This window comes from Nyctibius grandis, chromosome 10 (assembly GCF_013368605.1).
Source record: "Nyctibius grandis isolate bNycGra1 chromosome 10, bNycGra1.pri, whole genome shotgun sequence".
Lineage (NCBI taxonomy): Eukaryota > Metazoa > Chordata > Aves > Nyctibiiformes > Nyctibiidae > Nyctibius > Nyctibius grandis.
In genome coordinates, this window is record NC_090667.1 from 26,848,231 (window position 1) to 26,874,070 (window position 25,840).

A 25,840-nucleotide genomic window follows, 5' to 3' on the forward strand; every position below is an offset into this window, starting at 1 on the left:
GTGCGATGTGTTAAACTGAGAAGGAAATGTGGAGGAGCGTTTCTTTTTCCTCAGGGGTGATCTGGATACATTCTTTTGTTTTCTGATCTGTTCTTGTGTTCACAGAGTAGCCTTGTGAAAGGGGCCAGAACACGATTGCTGTGGAGCAAAGGGGAGGAGGAGGGAAGTGGGAAATGAAGATGAGAGCAGAGGTGATAAGTTCACACCTTTATGTAGGGCAGCTCTGTGCATAGCTGCAGGGGTCTGTATCATTTAAAAGAATAAATGATGGAAGTGTTGGAAATCTCTGGTCCTTCACCTGTCTGCTCTGTGGAAGGCAGTGCTGGTCACAGCTGAGAAAAGACCAGTGAGCTGATATAGAATTAATATATTGCACAGAAAAACTAATTCAAACTAACAAAAAGAAGATTGCAGTTGTTAAAAGTTAAGAATTAATGTTGATGCTGAATATGAACAAAGCACCTGCAGAGGGACGGAGCTGGGTGCTTTGCTGGCGGGTTTTGAGGACGTTTGCTGAGAAGAGAAGGGTGGTGACGTCTGAGAATGTGCGGTTTTGCTGTGGCTCCGCTGGAGCAGATGTGACCAGCCCACGCTCCTCTGGCCGCTCCTGCCTCGCTTTGCCCTACCTCTGCCAGGGTCCAGCTTGCGCCAGGGATCCTCTTCTCTAACCGCCTTGTCATAGTTTCTTTTTCCTTCTGTCACTGGTGCCCATTCTGTATTTCTTAGTTTCCATGTCCCTCCAGCCTTGTCTCCACATGTACCTCTGCCTTGGGTTAGGTTTTGCGAAACCTGAAGTCTCAACCCAGTCTAGAATGGCAACAGCCACTCTGCCACACTCTGCATCTGCAGTGCTTAAGCATTAAAGGCTCAGAATTATTTTTTACTTCTTTAAGAAGTAAAGTTAAGACCTCTACTCCCCAGCTAAACTTTTTCCTTCTAAGCTGGTTTAAGAGAGGGAGTGAGAAAAATTAAGCCTGAGACCAACACCTGGCATGGAAATGTTCAGCTTCAATTTTTTTTTTGCATAGGAGACTTGCCTTTTATCCTTTCCTGCTTTTTTTTGTACCACTCACTGGTTGCCTCAGATTAAATTAGTCTTCAGGACTGTGTTATTATCTCATTGCCTTCCTCCCCACCATGCTGTGCTTTCTGTGTCCTTATGGTTCCTTACATTGTTCAGCAGAGGGTCTGTTTTTTAAAAAAACTAAATAAAAGTGAGAAAAATAATTGCACAATAAATGACAAGAATTACCCTGAGTACAGAGGACTGTCAGAAACTGCTCTTTGTGCTGGATTTACACAGCAAGTACTCATCTGCTGATCTTTTCAGTTAAAGTAACATATAATACTGTAATCATCTTTAAAATCACCACCACGAGTTTGGTCCCTGGCTCTGGTGTGCAGCCTGCTTTATCTGGGGAGTTCTGGCTCAGTGGGTGTGCGGCATGGTGTCCTTTGGATTATTTTTATGTGTTTGCTTTTTACATGTTTGAATGCAGAAGCTTTAGTATGACTTGGCTCATTGTGAAAATGAAATTGGCAGTAATGTTGTTTAACAAATTTGGGAAACTTTCAAAGCTCTTCATATTGGTATTGCAGATTTCAGTTATTCAAAGTGTAGCTGGGTAACGTTTCCACCTATCAGGCATTGCACATACGTTAATTTTGGAAATAAGCTCATTTTAAGATATTGTTTTCAATGCAGCCAAGTTCCTGTTTTCTTACAGAAAAACATGATGAAAGTCCCAAAGCATTCCATGAGATATAAATGGACTTGGCGTTTAGTTATTTTCTTGTGATCTCAAATCCAAGTTCCTGTTAGATTTAAAAAGGGTTTTGATCACAGATAGTTTTGTGCTGTTTACCTGCGTATCTCAAGAAGCCTCTTTCTCTACAGCAATTTGGTTAACATTCAAGTCTATCTTTATCCAGCGTTTTACAGAATATATTTTTAGCAAGTCAGTCCTTGAACTCAAAATGTTCGACTGATGGCTCTTGCAATATAATATTTATTGGCATCATCTTGTGAAAACTGCAGTAGTTGGTGGAGATCCACTACTGGTATCTCTTTTAAGATCTGATTTTTTCCTCTGCTTGGAAAACTGTTTGGCACAATTCAGTATTACTTCACTTCTAGTGGTGATGTCTTGACAAATAAAGAGTGTAAATAGGTCAGCTTTTTAAAGCATGCCTGCAATTTGTCTGCCTTTGCATTGGGTTGTACAAAAAATGGCCCTTGGCCCCGTGCAAAACAGTGGGGAGATTTACCAGCCCAAACAAAGAATATACTGGGTGTGACTTTTCACACTGCTGTTGTGGGAGAAGGACCAAGAGGTAGACACGAATGTTGTATCAGAAGGTCAAATATGTTACCAGCTGGCTCTGTTAATTGTTTTTTGTGAATGTAAGAGTTGAAATACAATATTGTGCTTTTATGCTGTGGAACACTCGGTAGTTTAAATGTCACGTTCATTGTCTTAATTGTCAACAACAAATCTGTGGGACTTGCTGATTTTTCCTTTGGAAATATTAGAGTGAACACTTTTTTACGAGCCTTGATGCTGTAAACAGAGTATTGCTGTTAGTTAACTGTTGATAAAATTGTCTGTACTGCATTAGTGGGCATCTCAGTGGATGTTTCGGGTGCTGCTCTTTTCTGTGTTGCCTGGGAGTGGTGGCCGCAGCACGTTTGTTGGTGCTTTCCCAGAGGAGTGCTCCTGAGTTCGAGGGCCTGTCGTTAGGGTCACAGTCTCTGGGGCTCTGATTTCCTGATTCTTGATTTTTATGCTTGGGTGCTCGTCTGCATTTGGGTGCTGAGGTAGGAGTAGAACAAGGAGCAGCAGAAGAGACTGCTTCGGTGTAGGGCTCTGGTTTAAGTGTAAGAACAAGTAGGTGGCTCATGGATCAGTTTTGCAGCATTGCTTGCAGTGGTTCACAGGTATTTGCAGGTCAACACATGTTTTCCTTGGTGCATTTTATTGCTTTTGTCTGCCAGTTATTTCCCAGTACCTGTCAGCAAATGCTGCCTTGTAGATCACATCATTCCCAGCCTTGTCCACTGTCTCCCTCCTAGAAGCTCCTCACCCTGCTCAGTCTGTTCCCTGCCTTCTGGGCGCAATTTGTGCCCATCCCAAGCACTGGAAATAGGAGCTGGTCATAAAAGACAGTAAAGAAAGGTTTGATATTATTTCCAACCTTGTTCTTTTCCGTTTAGTAGGAATTATATATATATATACACATATATGTGTGTATGTATATAAAATATTTCTACCATATTCAGTGAATGCTGTTGCTTAGCTTGCAAATTATTCTCCTTACAGTTTTACCAACAACAATAACCTATTTAAGGTTGAAATGTTAAAAGTGACATGACTTCAAAATCCCATTTTCAAAAGTGTCTCAAGCCCTTAGGAACATAACTTCATGGCATTTACTGTTTCTATATGCTCTTGAAGGATTTGGGAAGTAGAATCCCAAATTTCTAAGTCCCTTTTTCTTGAAGCTTCATGTGAGGATCTATTCGTGACTCTGTTTTCTAAAACTCTGCACCGTGCATCTAGATGGAAGTGATACAAATGAATGATCTGTTTCCAAAAGTGTTAGGTTATTAAAGCATAATCAATTGATTATCATCTATTTTAGTAGTCATTTTAATCCAATTATATGTATTTTTAATGAAAACTTAAAGCGTTGCTTGTAGCCATGAAAAATGAGATCGAGTACACCCTGCCCTACTTAAACTGTGTATTAGCAAAGGTACTTTTTCCTCAAGAAATATTCTTTTTCACAGCTGACTATGACTTTCCAAATGCTTAGGAAAAAACCTTCCCTAATTGATAACCAAAATTCAATCATAGTTGCATACTTTCAGTTTGCATTCAAATAAGGTATTTCTCTGTCTAAATAAGCTTCCCTTGACTGATTATTCATATTGTAGTTCAAAATGTTTAAAAATGAAAGACAGAGTTGGATGAAATGTAGACTACTTAATACAGTGTGTATTTAATATAAAAGTCATGCATTATTCATTTTTGCAATTTGAATAACTTTGAATTTAGCATCCCTGTTCTTCATCTTTTCCTTTGATGAACAATTAATTATTAAAACACAATATTGTCAGCATATGGCACAAAAATCCTTGAAAGTGTAAAATGAGCTTCGTTCTCCTGCCATCCTTTGATAAAGGGACACTCCATATTCTCGGTTTCTCACAAAATGTTTATCCAGCATCTTAAGTGATTCCACCATTCTAAATAAAAGATTATAAAAGTTAAAAATAGTTAAATTGTTAATTTTAACAGAAGCATTTTTTCTTAAATACAAGAGGAAAGCTCTTTTCAAAATGTGTCTCTACCTCCCATCGATTTCATATATAGTCATTGGCTCTTAACGCAAAGAGAACGTTTCCATGTTCAAATACTCTCAGATTCGTAACGGTCCACTGTGTGCTCAGCTTCCATACAGAGAGAGACGGTTTCTCAAATAGAAAACCGGTATCATTTCGCTGTGAAGATGTGTGTGTGCTACATTTGGAAATCAAATCCTGTGACTGAGTTTGCAGTTTTTCTAACCAATTTTTTATGCATAAAAATAAGCCAATCAAATTAAATACGACCTTTTGCTGTGATTATGACTTCTTGATTAGAATATCTTTGAAGTTTGGCCAATCATATGTATTTTACTATTTGTTATCTAAGCACACTTTTTCCCCAGAGGTATGCAATGAATAGGAAAAAATGTGTTTTATTATTTGTTTGTTTCCTTTTTGGAGATGCAGAAGTGGTTGATATCTGCTTGGATTACAAGGAAAGAAATTGTTAATGAAGAGATTGCAGTATTCTGTTACAATGTATACTTTGACTTTAATAGAATTACTCATATTTTGGAATGCTAAAGGCTATGAAAACATTGCACACCTGTTGATATTGTGCAGAAGAATAGAAGATGTTTGAAGTGCGTCATGTATTTGCACCTTGCAGCAGCAGTGGGGAAAAAAATCCCCCTGACGGATTATCAAACTGCTGCTCAGAGGTATAGGCAGCTCTTGATTTGACGAAGACTTCTAGAAAACTGTGGGATGCTGTGGAAGTGAATTCTGCAGACTTTATCCTTTTTCTTTTCCTTCTGACTTTGGAAGATGTGTATGTCAGTCACCAGCCTACCTGCTTCTCCTCTCTGCTGCGGGGGGAGCGGGCTTGCTTAGCTGCTCTGATGAGACAGAGAGAGAAGAGTTCCTGGTACCCAAATGTGGACTCTTGTTTGAGGCATGAAGAATATCGAAAGTGAGGAATAGAGATGTATGGGAGAGCCTGGCGTGTCAGCATGCCCTGAGGCCATGAACACCTTTGCACAGGCTGAGAGGGAGCTTCGGCCTGTGAGCCAACGTAAATTGCAGAGGATAGGTGCTCAGGGATGGCAGGGACATTGTCTTGCCTGCAGCTGTTCCCTCCTTTCATTTATTTATTTTTCTTCACAGTGTTAAATATTACCAACTTGTCACTGTTGCTTGAAGTTGAATGCTTTCAATGCTTAGGTTTGCATTTCAGGCTGTCCAAGGAGCTTCTCAGAGGAGTTTGTCTCCAGACTGTTGTCCCTGGGAAGGAGTTTCTTGGGTTAGGGAGAAGAGGCAGCGGTTTTACCTCTGAAACATATTTCTGGTGCTGTGCTGCATTTAACAGCACCCCTGGCAGTGCCTGCATGGCCGGGTGCAGGCAGTCGCGAACAAGCACTGGCTGGATGCTGCTTTGAGTGCTGCGTTGAGCTTCAGAGGTGCCCTGCGGCCTTGCTCCTCAGCTCGTCCCCCGGCAGCTACCAGAGAAGTTTGGCTGAGCAGCATGGCTCTGCCTCCACCATCTCAGCAACCCGGGAGGGACTGACCCCGCTCCTGTATCCCTTTCCCCCACTGGTGGGGATGGGATGGCTACGCTACCCGATTCTCTTTGGTGGGGCAGCAGCAAGCAGGACCACTGCAGCCCAGCTGTACCCCTGCTGGGTCTTGGCGAACCTGTACTGCCATCAAGCTGAAGAGCCATTTACTGAGTGCAGAAACTACTGCATACGGTTTTATTTCTATACTAACATAAACCAGTGGGATAACAAGGGCATTTCACACCTGCACACATTCAAAATAAGGAGCGTGCGTGTTCAGTATAGGATTGACTAGCGTTTTGGCTGCTCTTTTAAAAATCAACGCATCAGCTCTTACAGAGCCTTCCTGATAGGGTGTTTTCATCTTTCATTATATACATATGATAAAATATGTTGTTGCCATTACACCTTGTTAGGCTGCCTATCAATGTGATGTCTGTTTTAAAGACACGTTAAAAAAAAAAGTGTAATTCTGCCTGTCAATCTTCCCCGCAGAGAAGGAGACCTTTCTGGATCCCTTTGTGCTGAGGGACCTTCTACCGACATCGCTGGGGAGTTACTACCGCTACGCAGGTTCTCTGACTACTCCTCCGTGTAGCGAGATCGTGGAGTGGATCGTTTTTCGGAAGCCTGTTCCCATTTCTTACCATCAGGTGTGTTTATTTTGTTAGTGAAGTCCATCTTTTGATTTGCCCTCTTTAAGACAGTGTTTTCAAAACCTGCCGTTTTAATTTTGAGGACAAAAATTTTTCTGTTGACAAAAAAGGAAGTGTCGGCGTTTTTTTTTGTTTCTCTTAAGTAATATTGTTTCTGAACATGAGCCATCAGTCTTAAGAAGACAGTACAACATGAAACCCAGTTTCCTTTCAATGATTTATTTGGTATTGTTTTTGTTAAGATTAAATTAAGCTATGGTGTAAATATTTACATGGAGTTCCTTTTTATTCTTTTTAATTGAAACTTTCTTTTCAAAGTAAAGTGAGTGATTTCAGTTCTGCTCAGATTTAGTAATTTGAACTAATTACATTAGAAAAGACATCTTTCCATTAATTCTCCATGCTTAACTGTTTTTATAACACAGTAAAGCTGCCATTATGTGCTCAGAGAGCTGGTGCACATGTCTTTAAAATTAGCACATAGAAGCTTTTAATGCAAATAGACGCAATGTCTGGGATTTGTCTGGAGAAGAATGCTCCCGAGAAAGTAATGGCTGGATGGGATTCAGATGTTTACCAGTAAAGTATATTTTGACATGGTAAGATTGTTGTCTTTAGAAAGCCGTCCTACTGGAGTTAGTCTTTCCTTTTATTTGTCTGGCCTAAGCCACTGAAAAAAAGCTTTTTAGATAGCCTAATTCTGTAAAGCATAAGTGAATAGTTCACTGGGTGATCCTGACTGACAGACGCTGCTTCTCAAAGATTTCAAAAGGATGGAAGGCAATCGCCGTACCCCTGCTTCAGGCTTTTTTTCATGTTTTCTAGATCCCATTGCTTCTCCTGTAGACTCATCTTTTTTTGAAGTGCCACGTTCAAAACCAGTCACAGCGCTTCAGCTGGGGCCCTCCTGAGGCTGAGGGACATGGCAGGATTCATGTGTCTGGCTACCCATGCTGGTGTTATTTTGCCTTTTTCACAAAAGCATGACGTTATTGCCTGTGTTCAGCTCCTGGTCAGCAGGATCCCCTTTGCTAGAGGCTTTCCCCGGAGCTCTCTCCAGCAGCGCTGAGCACATCACGTGTTCGTGCTGCCCACGGTGCTGGCCGAAGCGTGGGACTCTTTGCACATCGTCCCTGTTGAATCGGACCCTTTGCTTTTTTCAGGCTATTTCTCTGATAGTCGAGATCATTTTGAATTCTGTCCTTGCCTGCAGGATACTTGCAATCCCTTGTAGCTTTTCACTACATCAGTAAGTTTACTGTTTATTATTTGGTGGCTGCGAGGCCTGGCCCACGCTGTTTTATACCCTGTATACACATCAGGTGGGTCATGGCTGCATTTTTTCTTTTTCTTTTTTAACAAATGCAAGTAAACCGGTAAATACCAATTATGGCCACAATTATAATGGTATAAAGGTACTTTATCCTGGCATAGCTTCTTTCCTGTGCTGTACAATAGCAACTGTGCCAAGACAAGCCTTTAAAATTGGGCATTGTGCTGCTTTGTGCATGCATGTGTGGTTGAAGGGCTAGGAATTCTGTGTGTAGACAGACTTTCATTGATACTACAACACATGTGGAATAAATAATAGTATTCTTCCCCTTGGCAGCTCTAGATGGGTGTATTTGAAGAGCCTGCCACCCTGCCATTGCTATGATTATTATTTGTTCCTCTAACAGAAGCAGTGCCATATAATCCATTGCCATAGTTTAACCTTCTTTATCACAAACCCCATGAAGCAGTCAGTAATCCCAGAGGAAAGTGATATTGTTTAAGCTTTGTTGCTGTTCCAATTAAATGCTTGCTTTTGTACAAAATACCTTGCTGTGAAAAGGACAGTACTGAAGTGGTCCATTTGTGGAGGCTCCTCTATTTTACTCTCAGTGCTCCATCATCGTCATCTTTCTCAATAATTAGACAATAAAACAGGACAAGCCGTGTCACCCTGCAGATGCATTGTAAAGCTAAGTGCATTCAATGACCCAAAGCATGGAATTATCTCTCATAATGCATACCTCAGAGTATCTCATTGTGCTTATAACGGTTTCAGTATTTTTAATTGCCATTTGTATATCCAGCCCTTAGAAAACTGCACATCAGGCTTTAATGGTTTGTAATTACTTGACTCGGAGTTTTAGATCAGGTTTCCCTGTATCTACAATGGTCTTATAACAGCTTTTCATTTCTTCTTCTGAATGGGAGCACTTGTACTCCTTGAAGAGCATGAATGTAGCTCCTTGACTGCAGCTTTTTTTTTTTTCTGGCAGCTATAGCTAAATTAGTTTCTCATTTGTGGTAGTTAATATTTTTATAGTAAAAATGAAGTTGAAATGACTTATATATACTTCAACACATAAAAAGGGGAAGGTTAAAAATCATATTTGAATTGGCAGTTGTTAAAATGCAATTATACCTCCCCAAGGTAGCATGGCAGAAGAAAATATTTTAAAAGTTCTCTCTGAAAGTTTAAAAATTCAATTAATGTCATGGAAGTATAAGCCTAGAGACTTGACTTCAGAGGAGCAGTTGCTACCCAAGTTCTTGAGCTTTTATAAAGTAACCTTAAGCCCTGTTAGCTGGCTTCATTAAAACTGCTTCCAGTGCATGAAGTGCAAAAGAAACGTAAATATTCACAAGAGATTTGGTCTGTGCGTTCATAGAAGGGCATAGCAGGATCCTCTGTTGGGTTTTTTCTTAAGACAAAAGTGTGAGATGATAGTCCCTTTACTCCTTTTTTAACCCATCCATCAATGCTTCTGAAGGGCTCCTGCTAATAATTAGGCAACAGTTTTCAAGATTTTTCAAGATGTTTCTCTGAAGAATCAGAGAGAGAATCGCAGCTGAGAACCGGGGAATAGGGCATTCATCTAAGATGCAAAAAAATTACAGTTTAAATCCTACCTGCAAGACTAGAAGCGGTACCTGAGCTCCCTGCCTACAGTGGGACCTGGTCACTGGCTGTCACCCTTCCCTGCTGGTCACCTGCTGTCCCTCTGCCTCAGTTTCCCTGCTTGGACAGTAAAAGTAGTTGTGATTAGGGGGAAGCTACTGCTAAAAATGTACAAGCCTGAGTTGTGCTGTTATCTTGGAGGTGACTGCCTGTAGCAGGACTCAGTTCCCTTGGTTGTGTGTTTTAGTGCAAAGCCACCAAACTCAGGGTTAGAGCTGTGTGGTCCATCCTTTCTCCCTCCCGCTACCCATGCGCTGCTCCCAGTGATAGCATTCCTATACATATCTCCTTTAGTCAGCTCAAAGCACCGCCCACTCCAAGGGGACTTACTTTTGAAATGAAATGTGTAAAAAGTGACTCTGCTGCCCTGGGGCTCAGAGAAGTTTTACAGATTTAAGCCTAATAACTAGGACTGTCAAGCCCAGCAGACTGGGCGAGCTGGACAGCAACAGCAAAAGGGGGTTCAGATTCCTGGTTTGAAAGGAAATTAAATAAAGGTAGTGAGTGCCTCTTTGGTTCAGTGGAGGCTGATTAACTGCTCTGTTGCACCTTCCTTTGATTATTTTTATCAGTACTATCAACTGAGGCTGCAGTGATAATTTTTCCTAGTTGCAAGTTTCAGGACACTCACACGCTTCTCCGTAGCTTTTAGAGCAGATGCACTTAATGAAAAGGGTGTAGCTTCAAAGTGACCCGTCATTAAGCGCTGAGTGTCATTCAAGTCCCTTTTTAAAGTCTTGGGCCAGATTCTGTACTCTCCAAATCCGTACTATCAATATATGTAATTGATGTTGATGTAAACAATATCAGGACTGAATCCTTCTCTGCTCTGTCTTGCTCAGTCTTTCCAGAAGCAACATAACTAATTCTAGTTCTTGACCTGAACGATAACAAGCTATTAGTAAATGCTGTACTGACCTTGACAGCTGTGAGAAAAACATTAGTGGAAAATATTTTCACCTTAGTTTGCTAGAAATTTCTTTCTAAGAAATACTGAGATACGAAGTAACAGAAAAGTTTTCTAATTACAGTTCTTTCTTACAAGTTAATACATTTTATTAAAAATAGCTCAGATCTGAATCCAACAGAGGAAACTTATTCACAGAGGGGTATATGCTAACTGTGCTTAAATAAAGTTATTCTGTGTTATTTTTTTCTCACCCTGTAGTTAGGTATCAGAGGGAACAGTGGCTGGTAGGGATGTCAGGGCACTTGGAGCTAGTAGTCCTGAGATTGCTACACTCTGCTACTGACCTGGTCCTGGGCAAGCCAGCTCATGGGTTTGGGTGTCCATCCTGTAAAGGTATGACAGCTGCAGGGACCTTGCAGAAGTGCTGCAGGAGCTGTCTGTAAAGCTTAGCCTGGCAGCTAAACTTCGTAAGGTATTCAGAGATAAGGTAGCTTTGCCCTGTCCTGGAGAAGGTTCTTGGGGTGGAATGACCTCAAAGCAGCTTTTTACACAATACTGTGAAACAAACGGTGCCAGTGGTGAGGAGGGTTTGGCGTGGCTGTGTCACACACTAAATCTTTCCAGACAAGGGGTCTAAGGGCAAATGTTTCCTTGCCCATGACAGACATCCACAGGTTGCAAGAAGGCCTTCTCCCTTGTTGGGCAGGATAAGCACTGTGCTGAGATAAGACGGTTGGCAGTGATTTCAGTGGGCAGCCTAACTTCCCATGTGGTTTATCAGTCTTGGCATCAACATTTTACTTCCTGCCATTTTACTTTCTTATCAGCCACCCGGATTTCACCACATTGTTTTTCTAATTAATGTCCTTTCTCTCCTCTGCCATGATGGCTGCGATCAGCTGGAGGCGTTTTACTCCATATTCACCACCGAACAGCAAGACCACGTCAAGTCCGTGGAGTACCTGAGGAATAACTTCCGACCACAGCAAAGCCTGAACAACAGGAAGGTGTCTAAGTCTGCCGTGAAGGATGCTTGGAGCCAAGATATGACAGACATCTTGGAAAATCCACTCGGCACAGAAGCTTCCAAAGGTAGATTACACTTATGAATTTTGCTCTTGACTAATAGGAGAAATTTTTTCTACTTTGTCATCAAATGGTATCGAGGACAGCTGTGAGCTACCAAAGAAATAATACAGTGTACGCAGGCATTCCTTGTTGGTGTGTGTCAATAGATAAACTAATCCTGTGTGAAACTCGCTGTCACAAGGTGCCATGGCAGTAAAGCCCCAGAATATGTGAGTCTCCATCTGGCAATGTCCCTGTTTCTGCCGACTGGCTGTAGGGCCTTAGAGATGCCTGACAAAAGGGAAACATGAAGGGACAAGGTCAGAGGTAAAATTTCAGCCCCATTAGCACTGACTCATTGGGTGTTTGAATGGGAATAGAGTATCCAGATGTGGTTATGGGTTTCATTTTTACAGTAACAAGACTTTTGAAGAGCCATCGATCTTTTAATTGAACATTTGTATCATTCTGTTGGTAATGGTGACATGGGGGAAAAAGCCTCTTCCTTATAGGCAGGTGATTTTCTAATGTATTGCTGAAGTGTTTCATGTGCCTTTTTGTAGAGCAGCTGGTGTTTGCTTCTGTCAGACGCTGGATAATGAGCTGGATGGAGGGGGGTGGGAGGGAAGTTGCAGTCGTCGTGTTGGCACAGACAGCCTTGGCTAGAGGAGCACATCAAAAATTCTGAGAGAAATGTGTACTGGAAAAAAAAAAAGACTAGAAATAAATATCATATACTACCTTTATTTGCCTTTATTTTATTGAATGGTGTTATTTATAGGTAGGAGGAATGACATGTACTTCCCAGTCTTCAGTCTTGAGAAGTGCTTGGTGCCTAACCAGTTCTGGGTAGAGGTAAAGAGGAGGGGGGCAGTTTGCCAGAAGGAAACAGCTAAGCAGATTTACAAGCTTCCCTTTTGTACCTGGCATTTTCACCTGGCCAGGCACGGAGCGCGTAGTTTTTAGAGGGCGTGAATCATGAAAACAGCTGCGTTCAGCAACCTCACCCTCCCAAGAGAGTGCTGGAAGAGTGTGTTTCTCAGGGCTCATTATTCTGTGAGCGTGCGTATTTATATATATAAAATATACACGTACACAAACCTCACGTACATTAAAGGCAGCCTTGGGACGGAGAATTTACATGAGAAGTGAGAAGGAGATCTTGGGAATGAAGAAACCCTGCTACGCTCTGATGCTCTGGCCTGTAGTTTTCAATCAGTGTTTTAACAGCAACATGTGTCAATATTTATTTCTTCAGTTATATCCTGTGTACATATTACTTACCCAGAACAGTGATGAAAGTTAATAGGTTACATTATGTTAAAAGTGACAAAACTGACTAGTTTTTATTTTGAGTGCAGCCAAAGTACCTCTGGTACAAGTGGTGTAATATTCAAGAAGATTTTACTGCTTTGGCCACGTGCCTGCATATTCCTTGCCTCACTGGATGTTTTTTAAGATTATAAAAATGCTTTAGGTAATTTTTCACCCCCATAGTAAATACCTGAAACCCCCAATTTTGACAGAGCATTACAGATGCTAAGGTCTGTAGTTAATGGGCTGATCTTGAAGTTGGAAGTGTTGATACCGAAGGAGCTCTTGTTTGACTGGAAAGATTCACACTGACTTTGGTCTTCAAGAACTCTAAGGCCCAGATTCAACCAAGCGCACACGGCTTAGTTCACGTGATATGAACCAGTCTACAGGAGCAAGGGAGCTGCACAAACGTTAGTCCACGTTTAGATAGCTTGGTGCCTGGGTGGTTGACACCTTACGTGCTTGGGGACTGGTTTCCTGAGCAGGTTCTCTCTGGGTCCTCTCCCATCGTGTCCAGGTACTGTAATGCTCTGTACTCGTGCCTGCCTGGGAATTTGAGCTTACGACATGCTCAAGAGAGACCCACTGGTGGGGGACATGTATTTCCCCCATTTCCCGTGATCTGACAACGTTCAACATGCCATCTAATGGCAGGGATGATGCTCAAGTTGGTGATTTTTTTTCCCTTAAGCTTTTGCTATCGGAGGCTAATGTCTGAGCAGCCAGTCTTTTTGTACCAGCTCTGTCAACTTGTCACTTCTTGGGTTGTGTGCACACTAGGGGACACTGCAAATAGGTGCATTTTTTTCATTAACTTGAAAATAAATAGGTTGCTGCAGTGTTGCTAACACAAAATGGATTGTAGTGTATCCTCCAAAGGTTACAGGGATGAGTTATAGCTGTTCCAGAGATATAACAACGTGGATGTTTCTGACCCCTTCTTTGACAAAGGTGAACAGGGATGATGTGCCTGGTCCACTGCACATTCTGAACTACTGACATATAAATAAAATGAGTTGAAGTCATAATACTTGAGTGAAAGCAAAACCTATTGTTTATTCAGCTAGTAAATACAGTACCTCTTTATATAGTGTCATTCATGCAAAAGTACTGAGGAGCCGAGTGCACGGAGTGCTTCTCAGCCAGACAGTCTAGCATACAAATATAAGAGTGTAGGCTTAGCATAACAAATGTATTTTATGCAGATTCTTCTGCACACCTCATGGTTGCATCTCAGTGCGTTCCACATTGCATTAAGCAATGTGACCAATGGCTGTGACATGTTGGCTCCTGTCTACCCTCCCTGTGCTTAGATTTGTGGGTTGTAGAAAAAGGCAAGGTCACAAAAATGTGTCTTTTACTTGCTGCAAGGTGATATGGTTTGTGATGGCCTTCAGCTCTGGAGGGGAAGTTTGGATTTGTTTGTCGGTGTGAATTTTTGCTATTTGTTTCCTCTGTCACACTCTATTAAGTCTGTGGGCAGTATTGCTAATCTAGAAAACAGTGTAGCATTCGTTATGTAAGCCTTTCTTATTTTGGAGGAAAATGTGCCCAGAACAATTTGCATAATGTTCAGAATAATTTTCAGAATTCCCCAGTGTACAGGGAGTTTCAGATCGGCACAAAGCGATGGAGCTCTGCAGTTGTCCATTGACAAACATGCTATCCTAAACAGCTTGGCACCAAACAGGAATGTCTTTTCTCCCAGCTATCAAAGCTATCTCAGGTCACAGAACCGTGACCGGTAGCATAACCTGGAGATACACTGGAGGAAAACTATTTCTCACTTTATGCCAGTCCTCTGAGTATTTCCTTAGCAAAGCTCTGTAAGTGGTGGCATTTAGTAAATAAAATGTCTTCTGGGAAAGGCTATTTTAGGTCATCCAAAACTATCAGTGCATTTGGATCCAGGTTGTTAGCCAATATGAATGCTACCAGCCTTTTGTTTTGCAGTTACTCTCCTCTCCCTCCTCTTTTTTTTAATTTTAAAGAGGCAATGAAGGGAGAGGTGGTGTTTTCGATCATCAGAATACAAGATGCTGAAAATACTTTAGCTAATTTGAAATAGTGTAGAGAGCTAACTTTTCACTTGGGAGTGAAAACTCCAGTTTTCCTTTTGTGTCAGTATATAGCAAGACAAGTTTTCTTTGGTTCCATTATCTCATTCCTTCCTCCTGTTGGCAAAAGCTGATTTAAAACAGTTCTCTTGAGGACTGCTTGTATGCCTGGAATAAAAGCATATGCATAAGACCTTTGCTGAATCAGAGCCCATGAGCCGAGCTTAATTCTTAAGTTGACCCTGGAGCTGTTTCAAGAAACCATACAGATCATTTTTAAATATCTTATTTCTGAAATACACCATTCAGGATAAGTACTGTTCAGCTATGTAATTGCAGCAACTGGTAGATTGATAATAAACCTTCAGACAACAATATTTTTTAAGAAGGTGAAACTTTCAGAGATTCAAGATATACAGTGGATCATGTTGTTAAATCATGCAGATCATCAGGCCTGTAAAATTTAACAAGAGGGCTTACCAGTGTTACAGTACTGATTTATACGAAGTTTTGCAAAATTAGAGGTTCTCTGTACAGACGTAGTAAACCAAGAATGTATTTGTAAAATATTCATCAGATCCTGTAATTATCAGTGGCAGTGTTTGATTTTTTGCATGTGAGCATCTCTGTTAAAGTTGCCTCCTTTCTTCTCTGGCCTGTCCTCTGTGGCTCAGGACTGTGTTGCTCTGTCACATCACATATTGTGCTCCTGCCTTTTCATGGGCTGCTTTCAAGCAGTTATGCTAGAGGGATTGCTAATTATTTATCAGTTTAGTGGTGTACATTGCTCTTCACGGACAAATAAACAGATTTCTTACATAAAAGTCCATCTAATTCAAGGACCTAACTCTGCGTGTTCTTCACTACTTTTACATGTTGTCCCATCAAGTAGAGATATATTTACAAAACATTACCTGCTTCAGTAAAGGTGTAGGGATGGAAGCTCAGGAGGAAAAGGTGTTTCATTTCCTTGTTTCAGGATGTACGCCATGTGCAACACTATTTGCCCATTTTATTTTGCTGCTGTTTAGGACCATCAAATGTTGTTTCTTTCTCTTTATGTTTTTTAACACTGAAAAAAAACCCCTTTAACCTTTCTGTCTCATTAAACGTGCTGCAAGCCTCACAACACTCAAACAAGCATCCCATGTGAGGGGCTCTTGACATCAGAGTTTTCTTTCACAGATGCCTGATTACTTCCCCAAAGGTGTCTGATTACTCTTTGCTGGAGTCTCAAATGATGCTGTTTCCCATCAGTGGGAATTTGCTTTAGAGTACCATCTTTAATTATGATCCTAGACTAAGTTAAATAATGAGCAGTCATAAATTCACTCTAGTAAAACTTACTTAGCTTTGGACTCTACCTTAACAGCTGGGACATTTCTCTAATAGTGTACAGGTGAGCATTTTTCTTACTGTTCCTTGTTAAGTGGTAGTGATACACAGTTTGGAAGTCCTTGTAACTTAAAGGAACTAAAATGTGGATAGAAGATATTTGGATTTTCCCTCCTGTATTCTTTGCACTGGAGGTACTGCTGCAGCTACCAACCTGCAGCCAATGGTACAGCACTGCTCAAGCAAAGCAAGTTAGTTCATATTCACTATTTCATGGCTCCTGGCATCAGAAATCAAACTCAGGCCTCCTACAAAAGTATTGCCGTTCCTGCACAGCATGGCATCCTCGTGTTGGAGTGCATCTCCACTGCAGCAGCATCCAAAGTCTGAGCTCTTCTGGAGACTCAGTGCAGTGACATCACTATGATTTCTTCATAGATTAACAACTCCTTCCTGGTTTCCTTGGATTTCTTTTTTGATTTCATTTTGTTATGAAGATTATCCTTTCCCTATTCCATTCCGCTTTCATGGACTGTGTACTTTAGTCAGGTCAGTGCCCTGCTACAGTGTGCTGGTGCAGATGAATCTATGTATCATTATTAGGATTTCTACCGATGAAACACGCTGGCTCAGTGCAAAAGGTTGCACTTGAGGGTGGTAACACCGTGCTGTTAATTGCTTGCCCTGCATCTTCTTTGCACTATAGACCTGCCCGGCTGCCACTGCCTCAGTGCTCCAAGTAAATGTACTCACCTATTGCTGTGAGAGTGTCTTTTGACGTGCCCCTCAAGTACCTGCTGTAATCACATTTTAGGCAGAAATCAGTGTGCCCCTTCTGCATATCTGATCCCTTCCACCTCATCTGTGTCTTGCTCTGCAATGCTGGGTCCTCATGTATGCGGTTGTGTTGGAGCACGTCATGCAAAAGCAGGAAAGGGCAGGCTGCTGCCTTCCGAAGAGTCTCAGATCAGTCAGGTGGAAGGCAAAGCATTTCAGGAAAAAAAACTGATCCATTTTGAGAGCAAATCAGGTACAAAATGGTGTGATACATATACCTGGCATAGGTCTCATGCTTTCCCTTGCAGAGCCTCTGTTCTGCAGGCTTCTATTTTCACCTGTAGTAACTTCCATGTGGTTGTAATGTGAGCAGTGCATGTCTGTGCCTGAACGTAGTGGACAGCTTACCAGTAGATTCGTTAATGAACAATAAGTAATTGCTTTCACTTATTTACAGATTATAAAGGTCCCAAACCAAAAGAGCAAGAGGAATTCAGTGTGAGAAAGTTTAAGTGTGGTTTGAGTTCACAGCTGCCACTAAAGCTGGAAGAGCTGAGTACTTGTAAGGGAGCTTGATGATTTTTTCCATTTCCACCTGCAGGGAATTCCTTTCTGCACTGCCTACCTACCACTCCAGCTGTTTGGTCCACAGAAGCACTGGGTTTAATTTCAGTCTTGACAGTACTTTGGACCGTGAGTGCCTGCAGCTCATCCCTTGTGTTGGAAAGAGCCTCCAGAAGCTGTGAATGGGAAGCTGCTTTCCCAGTCTGATTTTGGGCATCCCTCAGGCATGTATCAGGATGCTCTACCTGCCCTGTTGGCTTGTTCTTCCTATGCTCCCCAGTCCAAGAAACCCTTGCCAGGACATTGGAAAGGGCAGCTTGGCTACCGTGGCAAATACATGTCCTTCTGGCAGGAAATCCTCCTTTTCTCCCCCTGTTGATGCAGCACGTCCTGCTGAATGTGATCACACATGTTGCCTCAGATGCACTGTATAAATAAGGACACGAGTGTACATTTTAAAGTCAAATCACCTTCGGTGTGTGCAATATAAACACAAAAGTTGTGGGGCAGATTCTTGGCAGGCATCAGCCTAGCATGGCATCTGATGGCACAAGGCTGATGTGCACCCGCTGATGATTCAGGCCACAGCTCTAGAATGGTATTTATGAAATACATGAAATATTTGTGCTCAAACACAAAGTAGTAAAACACATGGTCCATACCTTTTAGTAAAACAGGGTCTGTTGCTGTGATGCCATGGAAACTCAAATGCTACAAAGCGAGCCATACAGGAATGAATCCAAATGCTGGTTGTGCGTTCACGTCGGGCAGTGGGCAGGCAGCAGAGGGGCAAACCCCAGCCCGCCCAGAGCCCCTCCGTCGGAAGCGCCCCGCATGCCAGTTTGCTCGTGAGGTTATTTCACAGGCTCGTAAAACAAGCGCGGGGTCTGTCGGTGTCCCTCACACCTTAAGAAACAACCCTGTCTGTTTGAAGCGTAGTGAAAGGTAAGAGCAGGGAAGATAAATAGTCTGTCTCCTAGCTACATTCTGCCTGTGGATTGAAGTAGATCAACACAAATATTTGTGTGTACGGCATGCTCCAGAGCCTGCGAATGCCTGCTGGCAAAGTGCAGGCAAAGGTAAAGGAAAAACGCATGCTTCTCTTTAAAGCAATTATCCTTATATATTAATAATGTCATTTATAAGCACTCTGAGAAGTTAACAACGTACACTAAAGCAAAGCAAAAAAATTGCAAACGTTTAGTAAAAGGAGAAGGGGGAAGATGTTGTAAGTATGCCTCTTAGCACTTTTCCATGTATTAAAGCCTGTGTTGTCTCTGCGTATGATCCTCGTAGTCTATTTGTTATCCTTTGGGAGCACAGCCCTCGCTGAACTCCGAGATTGAATCCGACAGCCCAAAGAACGCTGTTGTTTGTTATGGATCGGAGTCTCTTCCCAAGCGTCTCCACTGAGTCACGCCAATGCAAGGCAGCTGAATCCGGCACTGTGTCACTTCCCTTACCATGACACTGTTGGCATGGCACTGAAAGCAAGTGTGAGTTTTCTCATTGCAGTATAACCCATATTTCTGCATTTTAGGGCTTATTTGAAGTTTTGAGGGTCTAATAATGAGAAGGAATATATATGTGTGTGTATGTAGATATATATACAGTTGAAAGCATTTTTCTTCCCTTCTCTGTTGGTGGCATCACTTTTCTCTTGTCTGCAGTAGGGTTCCTGGGGGCTGCAGGGCTGAGTGAACAAGGTGCAGTATTTTGTTGATAGCACAGGCATGGATGACAGTTTTCAGGCTTCGTCTGGGAAACTTGTGGCTGAGTTCTGTGTCATTACTGGATAGCAGCAAGTGGTCTGTCTGTCCTGCAGGACTGGCCCTTCCAGCTCCTTCCCAGTGCTGGGGCAGAAGGGAAACAAACACCCTCTATCCCCCAAGAGCTTTGCCACCAACTCGTTTGCCCTTATGGGGAAGAAAGGCATGAAACCCCCATATTGACCTCTCAGTCTCTCTCCTACTCAGCGTGTGGGAAGAAATGCCCCATCTACCATCCTCTGTGCTCCTCCTTTGTGAGGGAAAAACACTGTTCCCTGCCACTCATCCCAAGCATATCCAGATTAGTGAGGAAAAGAAGGGAAGCCCCTCTCACCTTAGGGCCAGGAGGTGCCTCCCAGAACAAGACCAGACCCTTGCCCCTGTCTTTTAGCCACCTCTGAGCAGTTCTGAGCCAGTAACTTGCTATGGGCACATCCTGATGCCCCTGGTTCCTCCCTTTATGTGTGAATTGCCTTAGAAGATCCCTGCCCATCTCACCACGAGGGATTCAGGACTTCACTGGCACATTGCTTTTCTGTACTGAAAATTGTCAGGGTTTCATCACACAACGTGTGTCCCACGGTACCGAGGAGAGGAACGGCAGTTTTGCATTGCTGAGACATGCAGCAGGAGGGAGAGAGAGTGGGATTTTCCAAAAGAGGCCACAGCACAGCTAGAAATAGCTGCCTTTAAAGTGGTGACATTTTTATGCATGGAAGAGCTAACTTAGAACATTTTTTAGAGGATTTTATAAATCCCTCTGAGCCTAGAGCCACTGGATTCATCATATGAGGCACCTGTTTTACAGGGAGAAGGTACACAAGAAATAACCAAATATATGGTTCTTACGCTCTCCCTGACTTTCCCTAAATAGCTCTTTTTATAACCGCAGGTAGCATATGCAAAAAGCCTGATGAAACCCAGAAAGTTTGGCTGGCTTTGCATTTCTGTCTTTGAAAGAGAAATGTAGGCTGCTCTTAAAAAAAAAAACAAACCTGTAATATTCTCTTACATGCCCTTTCTGCATTCATGGGTGTATCTTAATATCAGTGGTTAATTTCTGCAAAACAATAAGGCCCCTTTTTGTCTTTCAGCTCTCTGAAATGGAGCTGCCAGGAGCTTTTGGATTAAGCTTTATCAGGCTTCAGTTAGGAAAGCCTCGTGGAGGTTGCGTCGCCAAATACAACATACAAATCAAATTATGGGAGAGATGAATGCAGAGTTGTTAAATTAATTTTGTTTGTTCCAGCCCATTGGAATGTTTTAACATGAAGAAAATAATTCTCTGCTGTATGGCTGGCCTGGCCAGCGCTGAGGACTGTATTAGCATGCTACATTTGTCTGCGAGTGGCAAACAGGTTTTCTCCAGGCTTGAGTGAGCCCTGGAAGATGAGGCTAGACAAGATGCTGCCTTGCCCCCTGCCTTCCCCGGCAGGCTGATCTGCAGAGAAAAGGCTGTGTCACGCTCCCAGTCAGCCCCACAGCACATGACCAACAGCTGGAAGCGCCGGCTGAGGCTGCCCCGGGTCAGGGCAGAGGGCTTCCTCCAGATGCGCCCGTGCAGCCCTCCCTCTCCTGCAGGACTTTTCCATAAGGCAGGAGCCAGCTTGTTTGCCAGGTTCCCAGTTCAGGCCATCCCTGACAGGAGGGTGAGGGGGTGTTTTTTGACTCTGAGAGGTCCGAGGCGTGCCACGCTCGGGGCATGGCTGCCTGCTGCGAAGCCTGCCCCTGGTCCTGCGAACGTGCTTGCCTGTGCAGTGCCTCTGAGACGTAGCCCTGTGGCCCTGGCCAGGCTTTTCTGCCTCCAGGCGCCCTGGCACGGGCGGTCTGCTAGCCAGGACACGGTGGCTTTGGTGTCCTGCTAGACCTATGCAGGGCCAGTTCAGGTATCTCTGCTCAGTGCTGCACTACACCGCAGAAAGACATCCTGAAAGCCCCCTCAGTGTTTTTATTATCCCTTAGGTTCTGAATTTCAAAGAGAGCAGTTGTAATATTTTTTCTAAAAATAGCTGAGATCTGCTGTTTCGATGTGAAATGATGCTGGTTGTTGGTTTCAGTTCTTTTTTTTTTTTCTCAAGCAATCATGAATTCACAGGCTTTTTTTGCTTTGTTAGCCTGGATATTAAAAAAAAAAAAAAAAAGACAAGCTTGTGTTTCTCTTTAGTGTGTCCTGATTCAATTCAGAGGAAGATGTAAACTTCTCCCTATCTGTCCCAACCTCTTTCTGCGTTTCTGTTTGTCCTTCAGCTGCACATTTTGTCAAATCAGTAGAAGTTCTTTAGCATCTTAAGAAAAAAAGAAAGCAAGGAGCCTGTGATTCTTTTAATCTTTCACAAATCCAAGGCACACAGGGTATTGAAAGGAGAATTAGATCTCTGGAAAATGCCAGTTGTTTTATAGATGGTCAAATCATTACACTTTTTTTTCTTTCCTTTCAGACATTTGCTAGATTATTATGTATCACTTTAATTAAATCATCAAATTGAAATATTGGATCAAATGGTTTTTTTATTCCATTGTGTTCTGAGCAGGTTTGGTTAAATTAATAAAACCATATGTTTCATTTTATAAAAAAGATTTCTTTTTGCCTATTCATAAGCTGTTTAAAAAAAAAAAAAAGTGGCTGAACAGAAAAGGTTGGTTATTACTTAATTACATCAGGTACTTCTATGTGCCTTGGAGTAACTGGAACTAAGTCATACTAAGTCATGAAAATTTTGTAATATTTACTGTGAAATAGCAGTATGGTAAATTCAGTCTCCTTTTAGCATGCTGTGAATGCGGTTTGTCCTAGTCAAAACTTGTCTCAGTGAAGTCACTGGAGTCACTCAGCTGCTGAAAAGTGCTCATGACCTTGGACTGGGGTGCAGGGGAGGGAGGGTCTCCTAACATTGAGCCTGTGAGTCTCCTGTTAACCCTTGGGAAATACCCACTTCTCTCCTCTGATTGGCATGAGCTGTTCTGAATGGCATCAAAGCTGGCTGCAGAGTGACACGGAACAGAGGATGTGACAGTCCCCTCTCCCTAGGGTGGCTTGGGGTCCTTGTCTCAAAAACAGCTGGCTAGCCATGGTTCAGAGAGGTGTTGCAATTAAGGTGGATCTCTCTGTCTCTCATGAAGGTTACCTGGTTGAATTATTTCTAAAACAATTTGATGCACGATTGCTTTAAATATATAAATCTCTACACGTCCTCCTGGAGGAGGAGGACTGGATAAGACTTTTTGGTCTGGGTAGTCCTTCACCCTGGGCTTCTATCCCTGAGAGGATTTGATTAGGTGGGGCGATAAAGGCTGGCCTGGCATTTTGAAGCATAATTCTGCGGTGACAAAGGGCTTCAAAGGGGGCAGTTATGATTTATTGGTGCAGTTATCAATAAACAGTCATGTCAGTGAGAATTGATCTGACTATCTCAGCAGGAAGAGGTGAGCATGGAGAGGCATACCAAGGATTGTGAAGCTCTGTAAATAGTGACAACAGCAACTACTTTCAGCTGTGCCCTCTTGGCCAAGTCCTGGCCACCTTCATGCCATACTCTGCGGCACCCCAGGAAGGCGCAGGAGTGGAAGGGGTCTGTGGGGAGCAGACCAAGGTCTTGCTTCTGGCTTTCTGGCATTGCCAGCAGAGTGCCGTTTTGGTCCCTTCAGCTCAGTGTAAATAGAAAGTCATATTCGTTTTGTCAACGATTTGAGGTACTGCAAGGTTTGTTTGCTTTGCTGGATCATCCTTCTGGGTCGAGCAGAAGGATCTACTGCAAAACTGCAAGATTGTCACCACTCATGGCAGGAGCAAACACCAAAGATATTTCCTGCCCAAGCATATTTCTGCAATATATGTTCTCTTGTTCAGGCTAGCTACAAAATGTGAGTTATAACTGCACAAATGTATTTGACAGGTATTTTTCTATTGTACTGGTAATATTGGTGTTTACAGCATTTAATCATTTTTATTTAGGAACTGTAGCTATTTCAGTAATGTAACAGCCGAGCTACATGACCAACCTGCAAGTCCAGGCATAGGAATAGACATTTCTCCCCTTCAGTGCTGTCAGAGCTCTTTAGAAGTGAAATAATGGCCAAATATGCACGCAGTCACATACCTGCAGGGCGCAAACAAGCTGAATGTGTTGGCTTTAAATGGAAAAGTCGTATTGGGAAAAATAATTCTGCAAACAGTGTCAGCATGATGGGCTGGGTGACACTTTGACTTTCCCTGGCAGAAGAGACCAGCTCCTTTGCCATGGCACCCATGTTTAGCTATCATTGCAAGTGATTTTTCTTGGTTCAGAGTTTGTATTGAGAAAGAAAATGTCAGAATCTGTCCTAAATGGTGTATTTTAAACATGATTTTTAAAGCTTGGAAAAAATCTAAACTCTTTATAGTTGGGAAGTGCATGATGTGCTTTTTGGATAGCATCTGAGTGCCATCTAGTGTTCTTCAGTAGGACCCTGACCGTGGCATTTCAGTGGCTTGAATAATGTTTTCTTCAGCAGCTGCGAGTGGGCTGTGCACACCCCGCTTCTCCTGAAGTGTACGGACTGGGTTTGCACCTGGGCTTGGTCTTCCCTGCAGAAGTTTGCGTTTAGGTGGCTGCAGTAAGCAGAACCCATGTTTTTGCCCTCTGGTTAGACTGTTCCTATGCTGATGTTCCCTTCGACTTAAGCCTGAGTGAAAAGTAACTTGTGCCTCCCCGCTGCAGGCAGGGTTAGGAAGGCACGGCTTTTGGGGGCTATCCGGAGGGTTTCCCTGCCGGTTCTGGGAAGGAGATGGCCAAGGACCATCAAGTGCCACTCTTTCCTGTGCTGGTGATAGTTTACTGACAAACAGTTGAGAATCTATGAAGGAAAATATATAGAAAGAGGAGTATAAAGGAATTCCTGCTCATGTGCAAAAATGTACTAGGTAAGAGGAAAATACTTACTGACCCAATAGTGTCACATTTTCAGAGGTTCCAACTATTTCCAGGACCTGCAGAGCACACTGGAGTATTTACCACCCTCATACGGCAGGAGACTGTGGGCCAGGAAAGCTGGGGCTCAGGTTGCTTGGACTTCTTAATTTCCAGTTAATTAAAGTTTAATTAAAGTTCCAGTGCAGAGCTCTTAAGTGACCAAGTCAAAGTCTACGTACAAATGTCAGGACTGAAAATAAGTCGAGAACTAAGCAACCTGCCTGCAGAGGATGGATTCTCTTGCTCCCTTTACTCTGGAGAGCTGAAAGCAGCTGCAGGTGATATTAAATCCCATTGGTCTCAGTGGATTGCAGTCTAAGCTATTACTGTAGGCAAGGGCATTAAAGAAAAAACCTGGCTTTTAGAGCGAGGCACAGTTCTTCCTGTTTGTTTTCTCTCAGTTATTTAGGAGAGCTTCATATTTTTTCCTTCTGTTTTGTAGCTTGCAGCACTCCCCCGGTCAACATGAAAGTACAGCCTGTGAACAGGACAGCATTACTTGTGACCTGGAACCAACCAGAAACCATCTACCACCCTCCGATCATGAACTACATGATCTCATATAGCTGGACTAAAAATGAAGATGAAAAGGAGAAAACTTTCACCAAGGACAGTGACAAGGACCTGGTAAAACCGCAGCATCAACCCCAGACACATGTATCAAGCTATCCTTATATTGTTGTTTTCTCAGTAGAAGGAAGTAGAGGAGGAAAGCAGTTGTTACCTTACAGACAGGCTAGCATTTGACTGGCAATGAATTGCTATAAAAATGTTCAGCCTTAGTTGAATGTTGCATAACAGACTACCCAAAACACTGGAGTGTGAATTTATAGTTTATGTGAGTACATAAAGGACTAAATCTGCAGACACTTTTTCATGTACTGTTGCTGAGAAGCAGCTGGCTCGGGAAATAGTTCGGCTCTGAATACCGTTTGGCTTGTGTTCAGCTCACAGATTTTCACATTAAAAGCCCGGTCCCCCAAAATCTGTTCCTAGGCTCGGGCTTTTCACTGTGCATAGCGCCTTGCAGACTTTGGAGCAGTTTCTGACAGTAAGTGCTGCCAGCAGTAGAAGTTGCATGGTCAGGGCTAGAAGATTATTGCAGAGTGGCCCTGTACAAGCACTGCCTACGTCTGGCAGTGGGAGAAAGAGGGAAGAGCAAGACAGTTCCAGCATAGATGGAAACACCAGTCTATCTCCTCCATTTAGGATTTGATCTGCTTGTCATTCTTGCCTAAGTGGAAGCAAGTATTGTACCAGTCTTTAACATTCTCTGCATATAAAATCAAAGTGGCATATTCAGGTTTGAAAGGCCTCCATTTATTGTTAATCAAAGAAAGCCTCTAGAATAATGAAATCAGTAATTGTATATGCACATGAAAAATGCAGCAGCACAGTGTGTTATTCGTAATGACTGTTATCATATTTTTTTTTCAAATACACAGTCCTCTGGGCCCATTCAATCAGTTATACAATAATACTTCTCTTATTCCCTTAGATGAAGACTCTTTTACTTCATTTCCATTTATATTTTCAATTTCCCCACTAGACATTGTTATCTGGGTCACATTAGGGACCGATGTGCCTCACGAAATCAGAAAGAAATCTATTGAAAGGCAC

The 25,840-nt window shown here is 42.5% G+C and overlaps 1 protein-coding gene across 1 annotated transcript in view; it reads left to right on the forward strand.

The window, feature by feature from the left end:
• PTPRG (protein tyrosine phosphatase receptor type G) overlaps positions 1-25,840 on the forward strand; it is a 408,111-nt gene that overhangs the window by 299,790 nt on the left and 82,481 nt on the right. Inside the window, exons 7-9 of the mRNA XM_068408918.1 lie at positions 6,364-6,521; positions 11,284-11,476; positions 24,663-24,847. Coding sequence (XP_068265019.1) covers positions 6,364-6,521; positions 11,284-11,476; positions 24,663-24,847 — 536 coding nt within the window. The remainder of the gene's footprint in view (positions 1-6,363; positions 6,522-11,283; positions 11,477-24,662; positions 24,848-25,840) is intronic.